At 42.6% G+C, this 15,857-nt stretch overlaps 1 protein-coding gene across 1 annotated transcript; it reads left to right on the forward strand.

Moving 5' to 3' along the window:
* The first annotated feature begins 476 nt into the window (after positions 1 to 476).
* Positions 477 to 10,949, forward strand: HAS2 (hyaluronan synthase 2). Its single transcript, XM_013956963.2, has 3 exons — positions 477 to 1,103; positions 5,756 to 5,857; positions 8,031 to 10,949. Exons 1-3 carry the CDS (start codon positions 477 to 479, stop codon positions 8,958 to 8,960), a joined length of 1,659 nt encoding a protein of 552 aa, XP_013812417.1. The 3' UTR covers positions 8,961 to 10,949.
* The last annotated feature ends 4,908 nt before the right edge of the window (positions 10,950 to 15,857 follow it).

Genomic DNA, 15,857 nt, shown 5'->3' on the forward strand with positions numbered 1-15,857 from the left:
AACTAAGTGACAGAAGTGATTCAGGGCTGGATGCAGTCGTGACATGGATGGGGGAGGGAGAGGCTGCCCAGACATTCAGCTGTTCCTCCTGCCTGTGACCGTATGAAGCGAGTGGTGGCCCAAAGGCCCTTCTCCACCCCCCCACCCCCCCGAGGTACTATGACAGCATGTCCGATTCAGCAAGCCCAGACCTCCAAAATAAGATCCTGACACAGATAGCATCTTCTGGGAGGACATTACAATTAGTAATAAATACCCCCAGTACATTAAGGTGTATTTGAGCCTTACTTTACACAGAGGAAATACTGCAAAGAGAAGACATAGGTTGACGAAGATGATGCAGTGAGTCTGTGACACAGCCAGGACAGCCTGTATTTCTTGACACCAAGTGTTACGCTCTGGCCACGTTCACCCCTTGTGACGTCTTGTGTCAGGAAAGGGTCGTTGTGCTAATTGTGTCCCTGGTTCTGTTGCAGATGTATTGTGAGAGGTTTATATGTATCCTGAGAATACTTGGAACAACGCTCTTCGGAGTGTCCCTCCTGCTCGGGATCACCGCTGCTTACATCGTTGGCTACCAGTTTATCCAAACGGACAATTACTATTTCTCCTTTGGACTCTATGGTGCTATCCTGGCATCACATCTCATCATCCAAAGCCTGTTTGCCTTCCTAGAGCACAGGAAAATGAAGCGGTCGCTAGAGACTCCAATCAAGCTGAACAAAACAGTTGCCCTTTGTATTGCTGCCTATCAAGAGGATCCTGACTACTTAAGAAAATGTTTACTTTCTGTGAAAAGATTGACCTACCCTGGAATTAAAGTTGTTATGGTCATTGATGGGAACTCAGAAGATGACGTTTACATGATGGACATTTTTACCGAAATCATGGGTAGGGACAAATCTGCCACTTATGTCTGGAGGAATAACTTCCATGACAAAGGTCCAGGTGAGACAGACGAGTCTCACAGAGAGAGCATGCAGCATGTATCTCAGCTGGTCCTGTCCAACAAAAGTGTTTGCATCATGCAGAAATGGGGTGGAAAAAGAGAAGTAATGTACACAGCATTCAAAGCACTGGGGAGAAGCGTGGATTATGTACAGGTAGGTATTAAAGCGCCAGGTCAGTGCCAATTCAAACACACTTTGAAAGAAAGCAGCTTTTGTATATTTTGTGCAGCATGTTAGAGCCCATCCTAGTCCCTGATGAACACAGTGCTCCTTTCAGTCTGTTTGGAAACAGCTTGACTGTTAAAAGTGTATTTTGCTACCTTTTAAAATGGTCAGCCTATCTGTGAATATGTTAAATTTGTGCACCAGCTACTGGAGAAATCTGAAATACTTCAGCACTGCTCCCTTATCAAAATGGTTTTGCTTCAGATAAGGCCAATGGTCTCCTAAAGACCCTTTCTCTCGTCATGTAAGTCAAGATCTGGGGTAACTTTTTATTTTGTGAGGATGTTAGCAGCCCTGTATGCAAGCAGGCAGTAAAGTACTTGGTGGTGCTAGGGAATATCTCAGAGCAGTGGTGGAGTCTGTAAAAAAGATGGTCATATTTTAAAGTCTTCAAAGGCAGTGTGGACTATTCCATAAAAGGGTCAATGTGCAGCCTCGAAAGAAAGATTTCTTCAGCTAAAGCCTGAAGGAGCTTTTGCTTCATCACTTACAGCTGCATTACCTCACTCACCATGACTTGGCCTCTAAAGTCCTTATGACACTACTCACTTAAAAATGAGTTAGGCTGGGTCATCTCTCCCTGTCTCCAAAGAAGCAGAGACACATTTTTTTCCAGCTGCCTTGGATCCCATGAAAGATTTTCTATGTTTTTGCTTTATACCTGGAAGCACTCCTTGCTGCTGAAAACAGTCCTGCTGACTTCAGGAAATAGAAGAGACTTGCTTAGAGGAAGGCTTGTAGGATCAGGGTCTTTGTCTGGACACTGAGAATCACTAGTTATCGATCAAGACCAGCAAGGTTCGTTTGACTAATCCCTCGGAATATGAGATGATCTTCCTAATTACTCAACCTCAGCCTTCTCCTGACCTCAGACCTCCTCCCTCTGCTCTACCTTTAGCAGTCTCCTCTTGTGGGGCACCAGCTACCTGCGAGGTGCTCTCTGTGGGCCTCAGGAGGTGGTGTGGCTCAACTGTACACATCTCTGGGGCTAATGCCCACCATTGCGCAGGCCTACTTGTGCACAGCATGGATGGCACAGCAGAAAGGCTACCAAGTAGCTGGTCTCAGAGCCGCAAGCTGTCCAAAGACAAGAGAAGCAGAAACTGAAAAGCTGCTGGGAACTGGTCTGTTATCAGAGTTTCAGGAGTAAGGCAAAGATTTAAAACTCATCCTCTGCTCTTCCAAAGTGCAAACTGATTTATTCTCTGAAAAAAATGGGCTTAAGTTCTCCATTATGTTCACTTTGGTTTTGTGTTGTGAGGGACTATGATGGGTATAAAAATGCTGTTGTTCTGTATTGGCAAGGTTTTATAGTCACTTTGCATAGGAGTATCCAATTGCAGAGAGAAAAGGCAGGGAAACATTCATTACAGTTTTCCTCCCTTAGTTCAGCTCAAGGAATCTGGAAAAAGTGTTTCTATTTCAACAGGCATACCCTAAACTGAGAAAATAGAAGAGATATTTCTGTTTTCTCAGTCAATTAACACTCCTGACCTGACTCAAAAGTCCTGATGAATGTTTCAGGAACTGTAATGCTACTGTAAAGCAGCCACCAAATACTGCATTAATGATTGTTGTCAAAGTCACAGCTACAGTCACATCTATATTATAAATGCAGCAACCTGGTGGTCCTGGTTACTACACAGTGATGATGCAACACAGTTAAGACATCATTTTATGAATGAATGAAAGTCAAGATTTTCCATATGATTCTTTGGGCAGACCCAGAGTAAATTACTTAAAATTGGTCAGACTTTTTAAGGGCTGAACAATCTTCACTGATGATCAAGCACTTAAAAAATGGACCAGTCAGCATGATTGCCAACTCCTGAAACTGTTGACCTCACAGTTCTTAAAACAGGCCTAAGGGTTATGGGCAGAAAATCATAAGCAGTCAAGTCAATGTGGATAAATGAGATGCTCATTAGAAGAGTCTTGTTAAATAACTGAAACCAATGTGATGGCTTTACCTCCCTCCTGGAGGAGGTTAAGAAGGCGCAAATGATCAGTTAGTGCAGTTAAACTGACAGACCATATTCTGATGATCAGCACTCATTCGTCTTGGGCATTAGTCTGTCCCGTACTGCCAGCAGGATCATGAGTGATAGCTGGGTACAAATACCCTGCTGTGCTTGGGTGTGAAGACCCTAGGGACAGTATTCATCCCACCAAATGTGGGGGCCTACAGCTGAGGAAGTCACCCTGGGCTCTCCTTACAATCAGTGCAGAGCTAGTTGAAACAGTCAGCGGAATTCAGGGTGCAGTTCATCCTAGCTTAACACAGAAAACTGTGATCTGGGGTAGTAAACTCTAGGTCATTCAGCCCTTATGTGGGAATATGACAAATTGGCTATGGGGTGGTGCTGGGCCAGCCCTGACTGTGCAGACCTTGGTGTGCTTTATTAGGACTCCTATGTGTTTACCTTTCTCTGGACATGTCCTCTTTTCACCTGGAAAAACCTCACCCAGATGGAAAGTGACAGCTTGTCAGGTTTACACCAGAAGCCCAGACATGACCACTGTGCTGATATGCCTGGGACACATGCTGGTAATCTGTAAATAAATCCAATGTGTTCAGGATTCCTCATGTTATATTAGCAGTGTTGCTCATATGCAGGTTTTTCTGCTGTAGGTAAACCCATCCAATGGGGTGGGGGTTGCTTGGCTGCATGAAGTTATGGAGAATCTCAAGGGAATGCTAAGGAGCTGGGGACAGGGCTGATCCCAACTGATTGCTCCCAGACAGAAGAAATGGTGATGTATATCACACCAGTGCTCTGTGCCTGAGGCCAGGGTACCTGGCAATTACAGAGCTGCTGTGCAAAGCACTCTGAGACATCTCTGTCCAGGAAGTCCCAGACAGACATATAGGACATTCTTTCTTCTCTTCAGCAGACTTGCTTTGATCCCTTTTTATCACTGAGTGCTGTCACTGATGACAGCTTTCCACCATAGCTGGAAGAACATGTTGACCAGGTTACAAAGGTCCTTCTCGAGCTGGATGCCTTTAAGGAGAGGAGCTGGATGCTTGAAGTTAGCGGGAGCTGGAGATGCTTGTGGCTTTTCTCCTGACAGAAATATGAGAGCTTTCATCACCTTCCTCCTTTCACCCCCCTCCAAGTGATCTTGGAAAGGAAGCATTTTGGCAGATATTCAACTACATCCCAAGCTATGCAGCCTGATTATCCCGGGTAACCTCCCCGCTTGAATCCGGCCCATAATGGAATCTGCGGGCTTCTTTATGCCCCTAAAAGCCCTCCTCCTCCTTCACAAATCAGGAATGAATCCTTCAGCTCCCCTGGAGCAAGGGGACTTAGACTGAATTCAAAGGTTGGCCGAAAGGACACCAGAATTAGGATTCCTGATCAGAAGCCTCACCCCAATTTGACTTAATAGGCTATTCATTCAGAACTACTGACTTTTGCCACTGCTGTCCCCATCTGAAATCACAGGAATGCAAAGTGTGGATAGAATGAAAACAGTATGAGAATTTACAGGGCAGGATCCAGCCAGTTAAAGGGGTGTTTCTGGGACAGCCTCCCTTGCTAGAGTTTCTGGTCATCTGAGAAATGAGTTCACAGGCGACTGGAGCACTTTCCACAGCAGCTGCAACAGGGAGACACCCGATTGTTTTAAGCAGGCTGCAGCCCATGCCATTAGCCTCAGAGCAAATTAAAGCAATGCCAACTGCCTTGCAGACCGGCCAGCCTGTCTGAGCCCTCCTCCTACTCTCCGGGGGAAAACCAACTCCTAATGTACACAGTATTTAGTTGACTAGGAGTGTTTGTGTGGTTGAAACGCCTTGTGTGTGTCATCTATTTCTGCACTGGTCTCATGGAACACTGTACTTAGGGACTTGCTCCTTCTGGCCTTACTTTCATATTTTGTATAAGAATGCCAGAAGAAAATACCAAATAATTTCTATATATCAAATGTCAAATCCCTGCACTACTAATAACACACCATGCAACTAAAATTAAAAATAAGTTTGTTCTGGAATCCAAAATACATATTTTATACAAATTGCTAAAGCCTTCTGTGAGTGCAAGAGCTATTAGGTTTCTTTCCAATCTCCTAGATGACTTTTTCTTTTTTTAACAAGCGTCTGGAATTTAACTCCTCTCTCCTTCCCGCTTATGGCAGTGGGAAACATTTGACCAGGGCGCTACAACCATGCAGCCAACATGGGGAAATCCTATGTCAGGACTCAGCAGGAATCTGCAACACACCCACAAATGCTGTCTTGCTCTGCAGTGGATTCTCAGTGCCCTGTCTTTGAGAGCATATCTCTTTTTCAAAGAAGCCAGTTCAGTGTGCCAATAAAACAAATACAGCTCATACAGAAAAAAGAGGATTATTTATGTGTGCAGCTCTGACAAGCACTCTCTTTCGTTCAGCACCACTCCTTGTTGCCTGATACAAATGGCCTTTACCAGAAGTGTTGATGCAGATTCCAGAGAGAGATTTAATTGCATTCAGGAATATATGCATATTGAGTCTCTGCGGTCACTCATAGGATTTTATTTTCTTTCCTAGTGTACTGCTTAACCCATTTTTTCCTTGTTTTGTCTTACTTGTAGGTCTGTGATTCAGACACAATGCTTGATCCAGCCTCATCAGTGGAGATGGTAAAGGTTTTAGAAGAAGATCCAATGGTTGGAGGAGTTGGAGGTGATGTGCAGGTGAGTACAATGAATTTCAGATTAACAGAGGTGTTTCAGCACTAACTGTTTGTGCTGCAATACTTGTCCCTGCCTGGAATTAATAGAGTTGAATATATTGGGATACCATTATAGAGGTTCTTCTGAGACCTTACCCTTTCTATCTGTTGATTAGAATCCCTTATTCTCAGATGCGAGCACTGCATGGTATGAACATCCATAGAAAGCAGACAAGTACAATTCTCCCCAGTTTGTGTGAAAATTGAGGCACTGGTATTGTCAGGACTTTGTGGCATCTTTGAGACTCTGGGTATAAGTGTTTGCCCACGGTACCAAAGAAAATTTGTAGGGCATCAGGGAACTGAGAATAGGTCTCCCAAAGCCAAGTCCAGCACTCCAAGCACTTTAATTATGTCACTATTAGCAGCCAAGATTTTTACGAATAAAAGCCTTTTAGAAATACAGTGTGCCATGCACTCTATGTATTGTTGGATTTCCTCTGCATTTCTGTCAGGCAGAACAATGGAAAGCCCCCAAGTCAGCCCAGTTCCACTTTTGTTAGGATTTCTAGCATTGCGGAGTTTGGCTGACAGCTGCAGCAAAAGGCTGTTCATTCCTTTTGAGACAATTGCTTCTGCTGCGATTTATAGAGAGAAATGCATATGAACATTTCACTTGGCTTTGGGATTTGTCCCCTATAATCAGTGGAGCTTTTATGTGAGATGGCAGAGAAAAAGCCATCTATATGGGCAAGCATTTGCTATTGAAGGCCCTAGTAGTCAAAAATATTTCAGGCATGTGGCTCTTAACTCTAGAAATTAAGTTCCCACAGAAGCCTGAATTTCTTTGCAGATCTGGGCTGACCACAAAACAGGCATCACACTTACCCCACACACGTGAATACAAATGGAGGGAGATAGTGCAGGTTCAGCTATTAAGGTGAATAGTTCATAAGCACCTGCACAGAGAGATGGGAAGGACGTGTGCTCTGGGAGGAACGTAGGCAGAATGAAGGCTCTGTGCTTCTTTCTCTTTCCCAATTCACTTTCCAGTGTACGACAAATAATAAACTTGAACTGGGCTTGAGTTCCTCCATAAGTCCTGGTGCTTCTAAAACATTCTGAAATTAAGTTGGAACAGGGAAAAATAGGTCCTTGGGCTTCCAACACATTGACATGACAGAAATCAGGGTCTTTGGAGTGAAAGGCCATATGCTTTTTCTAGCTGCAGAAAAATGTTTTCTAATCCTAAAAGGCCACAGATTTCCCTGAAAATCTCTGCACTGAGAAGATACTTGGCATCTTGTGCAGGACTGGTGCAGCCACCTTGTTACCTGTTTCCTTGCTGCATCCTCCAGTACAGGTGGATGCTGAGAATGTGACAGTGAAGACAGTGACTAGGAAACCAGCACACTCTCTTATCTCCATTTAACAGTCTCTTAGACTATATCTGTGTAGGTCTGAGCTTTTGGTAAGCTTTGGGGCATATAGAAAAGACTGAGCCTTTTATGTGGGCTGAAGCGCAACTCTACTGGAGGTGCGACAGCTAGACACAGTCATGGCTGTGGATACTTGGCCCACACCAGCTACCTTATATCACAGTATGTCTTGGGACAACTTAACAGGGCTAGTATTTCACAGACAAATCAGACCAGGCTGTTCCTTAGAGGACCTAATATCAGTCTAGGGTCAAACTTCTAGGGCAAGCTTCATGCATACTGAAAATGTAGGGTAGAGATCATGCATTCAGCCTCCCTCATGCTTCAGCATAGCTTTAGGTGAGATACAAGAAGCTCAGTCCCAAAGCTGCTTCAGCCTGTGCCTGAGTGGGCACAGAAGCAGGAGGCCATCTCCTCTTGGGGGAGGCTGAACCCAGCAAGTCCTTAACTGGGAATGAAGAGAAAGGAAGAATGAGTCAGAAAAGAAGCTTTTGGTGGAGAAGAGGAAGGGTTGAGAAAAAAGAGACAACAACATTTTGGTGGAGGAGACTCTTCTAAGACTTCACCTTGCCCTTCCTATCAGTGTCTTGAACTGTACAGATAATGCCTGGATTTGTCATGAGTTGTACACAGGAGCAAGGTTCCCCCTACATTTTGGTTAATGGTACTCTAGCCTTTTCAAATTTCTTTTTGATCCAACGTGCCTATTTTCTTTCTCAAGAGCTCATTTAAAATGAAAACTTCTTGTGCTTTCAGATTTTGAACAAATATGATTCCTGGATCTCCTTTCTGAGCAGCGTGAGATACTGGATGGCATTTAATATAGAAAGAGCCTGTCAGTCCTATTTTGGCTGCGTACAGTGCATCAGTGGACCTCTGGGAATGTACAGAAACTCGTTACTCCATGAATTTGTGGAAGATTGGTACAATCAAGAATTTATGGGCTCCCAGTGCAGCTTTGGAGATGACAGGCACCTAACTAACCGAGTGCTAAGTCTGGGCTATGCAACAAAGTACACAGCTAGATCCAAGTGCCTTACCGAAACACCGATAGAATATCTCAGGTGGCTGAATCAGCAGACCCGCTGGAGTAAATCGTACTTTAGAGAGTGGCTTTATAATGCGATGTGGTTCCACAAGCATCATTTGTGGATGACTTATGAAGCTGTAATCACTGGATTCTTTCCTTTCTTCCTTATCGCCACAGTCATTCAGCTCTTCTACAGGGGAAAAATCTGGAACATCCTCCTTTTCTTGTTGACAGTTCAGTTAGTGGGCCTGATAAAGTCTTCCTTTGCCAGCTTCCTTAGGGGGAACATTGTCATGGTTTTCATGTCACTCTACTCAGTGTTGTACATGTCAAGTTTACTGCCAGCAAAGATGTTTGCAATTGCCACGATAAACAAAGCAGGGTGGGGCACGTCAGGAAGAAAAACCATTGTAGTCAATTTTATAGGACTCATTCCAGTCTCCATTTGGTTTACAATCCTCCTAGGTGGCGTAATTTTCACTATCTACAAGGAATCAAAAAAGCCATTTTCTGAGTCAAAACAGACAGTTCTCATCATTGGCACAATACTCTATGCATGTTACTGGGTTATGCTTTTGACTTTGTACTTGGTTCTTATCACCAAATGTGGCAGGCGGAAGAAAGAGCAACACTATGATATGGTGCTAGACGTATGATGTTTCTGTGGGAAGTTACCCAGAGCGTTTTAAAGCAACCCAACGACCTTATAGTATTTGTGGCATCAGATGAATGTTGCCAAGGGAAATGGATCATTGCTGCTGGGAATAGGACATTTGTATTCCTCTGGGTTCATTTTCATCCTGCCAAAGTAAGAAAACACAAACAATAAAAAATGTTTTTTTTTTTCCAAGGGGGGAAAAAAGCAAACCACACAGATTCGACCTGTTCGCAAGAAAATGGGAGGACTTCTTTGTTTATGCACTTTTTAATTGTGCATACGCCTGACAGTGTTATGTTCTATATACCTCACTGGTCATGCTTATGTGTGTGGACAGGAAGGAAAGGAGTTTGGAGAATCAAGCAAAGGATCTTACAACCCCTTGCAACCTAATTTATGAACTTCTCTTTTTTTTTATAGTTCTGTTTATAGGAAGGGTCTTTTGTGTTAGGCTGCCAAATGTAATGCCAAAGGTAAATTTTAAGAGGCCATTGGCTGAGCTGTATTTTTATATTATTGTATTATTTGTGTGTGTGTATTTTTAAGCCAACTTTTTTTTAAAATCACATATTTTATATTTTACTTATCTGCCAAAAAGCTGCCTCCCCAACATTTTGTTCTTTATCCTTTTTAAATAGGTTTGGAAAAAAAATCATATTTTCTCCCTAAAAATTTATGCTGATTTGATATTGTTCACAATAGGAAGAATAAAATGTCTCTCTGCATTTTTACAACTGATGAATGGTTATTTCTGTGAAAAAGTATTTAAATGTGCTCTTTAAAGACGTTTATTAGGAAAGTCCCAACATTTCCAGTTTTTGAATATAAGTATATTTGTGCATACAAAAAGGCCAAAGGGGTAGATATGTGCAATTTGGGGTTTTGTTTTGCTTAGATAACATTGTAAAAGGGAACTTTGCTTCTCTGCTAAGAGCATACCATCCCTGCCACGCACAATAGCCATGCAGGAAGCCTGGCTTTGATGCCCATGGAGTTTATAGCAAAGCTCTCACTGATTTTACGTGGGACTTAATGAGTCAAAAGCTTCTGGTGTGGAGAAATATTGGATACCCAAAACTGCTATCGACTTCACTGAAAGCTGCAGTTGCTCATAATCTGTCAGTACCAAGCAGATAGTTCAGATTTTTGAGTTAAAAAAAATCCATTGAAGGAAAAAATGTCAAAACCTTCAAAATGTGGGTGTCTTACTATAAAACTTCTACACTGCCCTTTAGAGAGTTTACAGTCACAATAAACATCAGCTTCTCTGACATCCAGTATAATACAGACCCCTGTACTGAGCCCAGTAATTTGTGTTTGACTAAAGCATATCTACCAGAAAAGAAGCCAATTTTTATCAGAAAACTTCAAGTGATAGCAAATCCATCATTTCCTTGATGCCTAATCATCAATCTAGGACATTTATTTTGGACTATGGTTTTGAGAAATGATATTCAGGACTAAATTCTGCAGTCTTTCACCAGCCAAAGGAATGTGGCATTGAGCCCTAATATACAAGCAAAGAGCAACAGAAAGCCAGCTGCATACAGATATATGCCCTTTTTAGATTCTGGTATTAAAAGCACTGTGGTAAAGCAGAAATCAGCATATGATGCTTAAAGAACTTAGAAGCATTTTCAGCTTCTCTTTTTTATGCAGACATGAATAGATTCTGCTGTAGAGTGAACTGCACACACACTACCTTATTTGTCTGATTATCTTGAGGTACATGGTTGCTTGAAAGTCATACTAATATTCTGTTAATGATCGGAGAGTTGATTCATGTTGGTTACAAAATAAAACAGTATTAAAAACAAGCAAAAGAAACAGTAAAAAATTTTAAAAAAACTTGACTATGCCTTTTAACTATTTATGATGTAAGTTAAAGCTTGGGTTAACATTCAAATGTCAAATAAATCCTCTCATTCTATAAAAAGATTGAATTAATTGCCTGTATTTATTCTAGCAATTATTCAATGTACTTCCAGTATAGGTTGTATAGTATAATTGTTACTTTCATAAATAAAATATTTTTGATAAGATTATGACTAATTCATGTTGTTTCTGGTCAGTGCTTCTGCTTTGAAGCCATAAAAATGCACAGCTTGAAGGGTGCTATTAGACTGTCACCCGCCAGATTTCCAAGTAGAAACTTGGCAACGTGTAGCACAGCACCTGGGAACTGCATGCCTGGTGGGAAGTGTGGGTTGGTCTGTGCTCTAGAGATGGTGCAGAAATTGAGAGTCGCAAGTCTGCCCCACTACTTTTCCTTGGTGTCCTGAGAGCACCATATGTGGGTAGCGCACAGTCTATGCCTGCCTCTACCAGTGGCTGGTAACTGAATTTAGTCAAATCACTTCCTCTGTTTCTCAGCTTCCTGATTTGTAAAGCAGGAACAATGATCTGACCTCCTTTTGGGAAGTTCTTGGAAGTTTATGGGTAGAAAATTTTATGAGAGCTGCTATTTTCCAGCTCTCCTGTCCACTGGAGGTTACTACCCTCCATAGCAGGGAAAGCAAAGGAGACCATGTATCTGGCCTTCTACTGCTCCACATTAGTATTATTTCTCAAGCCCGCTTTGCACAGGAGGAGCTGAAGGGTATGCATATATTTCCTTCTGCTAACTGTTACCGGCAGCAGCCACCAACACAGGGGCAGAGCGAGCAGGGGGCAGAGCAACATCTCCAATAGCTTAGACCAGCACAGGCTCATCCGCACAGGTCCGTGACTTAGCAGACAATTTCTCAGCACTTGTTAAACTACATCTGGATCCTGTGACCATTTTGGGGCCTGCCAGTACAAAAGAAAGACATTGATAAACTTGAGCAAGTTCAGTTGAGGGCCCCTGAGATGGTCAAGGCTGGAGGACTTGCCCTGTGAGGACGGGCTGAGGGAGCTGGGCTGGTTCAGCCAGAGAAGAGGCGGCTTTGGGGTAGGGGCACATAACAGCAGCCCCCAGTAACTACAGGGAGGTTATCAAGAAGATGGAGCCAAGCTCTTCACTTGTCCCTGGTGGGAGGACAAGAGACAACAGGCATCAGATGAAACAAGAGAGGTCCAAATTGGACATAAGGAGAAACTTTTTCCCCATGAGGACAGTCCTGCAGGGGTTCAGGTTGCCCAGAGAGCTTGTGCAGTCTCCATCCTGGGAAGGTTGTTCAAGCATTGACTGGACAAAGCCCTGAGCAAGCTGGTCTGAGCTCATGGCTGCCCCGAGGTCCCTTCCCACCCAAATTCTCCTGTGATCCTTTCTGAAGTGGGGGCTGACAGTCTGCTCCTAATGACAGCTCTCACCAGCACTGAAGCCCACTCCCATGTCTGTTCTCCAAATGTTCTCCCTGGGCCTGGGCAGCAACTGGCACCTTGTATGCAGCAGGTCAGAGTCCTCCTCTCCCTGTGGCTCTGTGTCCCCTCTTGCAACAGCAGGAAGGCTGCATGGAGCAACTCATTTCACGTATACTGCTGGATGAGAAAGGTTTCAGCAGAAAACCAGGCTACAAAATCATTTTTTTAGAAAAATGTAATTCTTTAAAAACATTCCCTGTGTTTGGGACAAAAAAAGAAAAGCAGCACTTTCTGTAAATCTGTTCATTTTCATCTCAAAATTATTTTCTGGTATTTCCAACAACTTTTGATTCTTGCAAAAAATAAAATGTGTTTTTAATTAATACCAAATATAATTCTGTGAAATTTCTGTCAAAGAAAAATCTGTTCTTTGTTTTGATCTCTTTGAAAATCACAGCTATTTTTCAGCTACCTCTGATAGATAGTTGGTGCTGACACTATGAGAAACTCTCATAAACTATAAATTCTAAAGAAAAGTTAAAAAGAATCTTTCCCCCCAAATCCAATGAATGGGCAATGTCTCAGCTTATAACCCATTTCCAGAATGGAGCAATTTGAATTCAAGGGCATCTGTTTGCAGAGACCAGGTGTGAAGCAAAAACTGAAGGAATCAGAGGGGCAGCATGGAGGAAGAAGCCCTCCTGTTCTGACTGCTAACAAGCTTTGGTTTGGCCAAGAATCAGGATTCTTTCAGTGGTGAAAGCATGAATATTTAGCAAATCTTTTCTGTGAGGAGGAAAAAATCCTGTCAGACATGTACTGCCAAACATGTCTCGATGCACAAGCTGTTGTGAATCAGTCTGTTATAAATTCTGATTTTTATTCTTACCAGGAGATAAGATGGTAAAGAGGAGATAAAGTATAGCCAGAGCTGTTGATAAGGTTTGGCATTACTGATGCTGTGTTGGAAAAGCCACTTTTCTCCAGAGTTAACACAATTAAGTTAAACAGTGCAATATTTTCCCCACCAGCCTAAAGTCTGCTGCTTTCAGTTTCAGATCTGTTGAATGGATGAGTGTCCCAAATTGTGTATGCTTCTTCCAACTATATCAATTTGTTTAATAAGGATGCTGACTTTCCCAAAGAAATCCATCTTGAATTTTCTCCCAGATTAGCCTTACAATCTCCATGAACTACAGTGACTGCAAAGAGAAAAGAGATCTTGTAGTTACATGTATACTAAATAAAAGAGAGGCCCAGGCTATGTATCTGAGCATTGGTACATGATAACCTGTAAGCATGGTCCCTGGTGTGTTTTCGCCCCGTGTCAGATAGTGCCATCCCAAACAATGCTTGGGCGCAGTTAGGAGAGATACATGGAGCATTCAGGGGGTGAACCTGTGCACAGACCCTAGCATTTTGGCAGTGCTGAACTAATAGTCTAGTGCTGGAAGAAGAAGTCCTCACAAGGATGAGAATCCTGTCAATCTTCATAGTGCCAAACAGCCAAAAAAAGGCCAGAAACAGTCCTGAGCAGCAGCATCTCCTGTGTAGCTTATGTTCACGTCAATGTCAGCCAATAGTAACCGCCAGTCCGTTTCTCCCAGACATCTGCTAAGCATCCTTCAGGTAGCACTTATTTCCTCATTTCCCCACCATACGCATATCTGTATCTCGCTACATATCTGCATCTATATCTATATTTATTCCTAGACCTTGGGACTGTAATAGTCCATTTCTCATAGTGAGTCAAAATCCTGACAAATAGCATAATTTCACCTGGGCTGGACTGGTATTCTGCAACAATGCTGCAGTCAGTGATTCTTTTTCCTGGTTATTTTTATAGACAACTCAATGTATACTTGATCTCATCTTCTTTAAAACGACCACCAAGGAAACCTGTTGGCAACTTATGCTGGAGATAGGAGGAGGGGAATTGTTTTCTAATGCTCTGACCTGCCATCTGGCTGCGCGTGTCATGTCTTGTAAGGAGATTAAATGTTTGGGGGCAAGATTTGTGGTGCTTGATTCCAGCCAATGGAAAATTCAAACAAAACCACCTAAAAGGGGTATCCATGTAGCTCTTACCACGGATACGTCCCACAGTTTAATGTAAACTAGGTATGAGAATTGAACTGAATCACATTTTTTAAAAAATGAATGACCATGGAGGTCTCTTTGGACACTTTTATCCATTAAAGTCTCTGTCAAAGGTAAAAACTAAACAGATACAAGCCAGGTTTACATTAATATAAGAACACATGCACTGTGAAAGCCTTGTCTACACAAGTGTATATGATATAACCAAAATCTTAGGGATTTTACTTATTGCAGTATAAATGTTTTTCTGTTTGGTTTGGTTTGGTTTGATTCATGTTTCTTTGGGAATTATGCCTATAGCTAAACTGGGACTCCTGTTTATTAGCCTGAACAAAGGAGAAAGCTGCACTTAAACTGTGATAATAAATTGGTTTAATCAAACTGGCACAGAAACATGACACTTTTAAGTCGATCTATGCCAGATACATTTTAGTTCAGTCTGACATGATTTACATTAAGATAAGCCAAGATGTGAATTTACAGCACATTAGATAGTCCATGAGGAGTGCCCTTGGGCAAATCCTTGCTCTGCAGTAGATGTGAGGTAGCTTGGCCTACAGTAACGGAGGCATTAGTTGCACTGCATTTGCCACAGGGTAAGACATGAAACATAGACAGATAATGTAGGATAACTGAGGCAGTGTAAACTCATGCCCTAGGCTATTCAAAGAAAACTTTTAATGTATCGATACTTAAACTGATCAGGACTACACTCTAGGTAAACTGGTGTACACAAAGACACTCAGGAGAGCTCAGGTGAATTAACGAGATTTCAAGCAGGTTAGTTAAACAGCAGGAAGCCTCCCGTAAGAATGCTTATGCAGAATAAAAGCAACTCTGCTGTGATTTAGTAACTCCCCTGTATTTTTTACATAAGAATTACATATTAAAAGTCTGTTCAAGACCTGCTCACACAGTCACAGGGGAACTGCACAAGCTGCCACCCCTCAGGAACTGGGATAGATCCTGAGCACATACAGTCTACTGCAAAGCAAACTAAAATGGGATAGCTGCAGATGTGCCCCTAGACACGTATCCTCTCAGCCTCACAAAGGGCTTTGCACATGTAAGAGCCAAAATAGCTGCTGCATGTTGCCAGCTACCATTTTCCCTGGTTGCTCCTCAGCTGAAGAAGGAGCAGACTGTTGGCTGAATGACTGTGTATGTCCAGCAACCCCATGGCTTCTTAGATACATAGGTTGTTCATTGCATACACGAAGCACACAGGCAGTAAAACAGAACATATTGTCTGTGCAGCAAACCCAGATTTGTCAGGAAGCACAGAACTCATGGTATGCAAGCAGGAAATCTAGTCGTGGCACCAGTGGAGAAAGAAGTGGAGGTTGCATTGCTAAAAGTAGCCTGAGTAAGCTTTAAATATGCTATCCTGTTGCATTTCACAATGCAAGGAGCTAGGGGAGTGTGTGTGCCAAGCTGGTGCACATCAGACAGTAATTTCCAGCTAAGGATGATGACTTATTCAAAGGTGCTGGTGCATCCTGTTGTGGTC

Source organism: Apteryx mantelli, chromosome 2 (assembly GCF_036417845.1).
Source record: "Apteryx mantelli isolate bAptMan1 chromosome 2, bAptMan1.hap1, whole genome shotgun sequence".
Taxonomy (NCBI): Eukaryota; Metazoa; Chordata; class Aves; order Apterygiformes; family Apterygidae; genus Apteryx; species Apteryx mantelli.

Excerpts from the sequence above, each read along its gene's own strand:
- HAS2 (XM_013956963.2), top strand. The coding sequence starts at position 477 with ATGTATTGTGAGAGGTTTATATGTATCCTGAGAATACTTGGAACAACG. Across the intron at positions 1,104-5,755 it reads GAAGCGTGGATTATGTACAG|GTCTGTGATTCAGACACAAT; the intron begins GTAGGTATTAAA and ends TCTTACTTGTAG. Across the intron at positions 5,858-8,030 it reads GAGTTGGAGGTGATGTGCAG|ATTTTGAACAAATATGATTC; the intron begins GTGAGTACAATG and ends TTGTGCTTTCAG.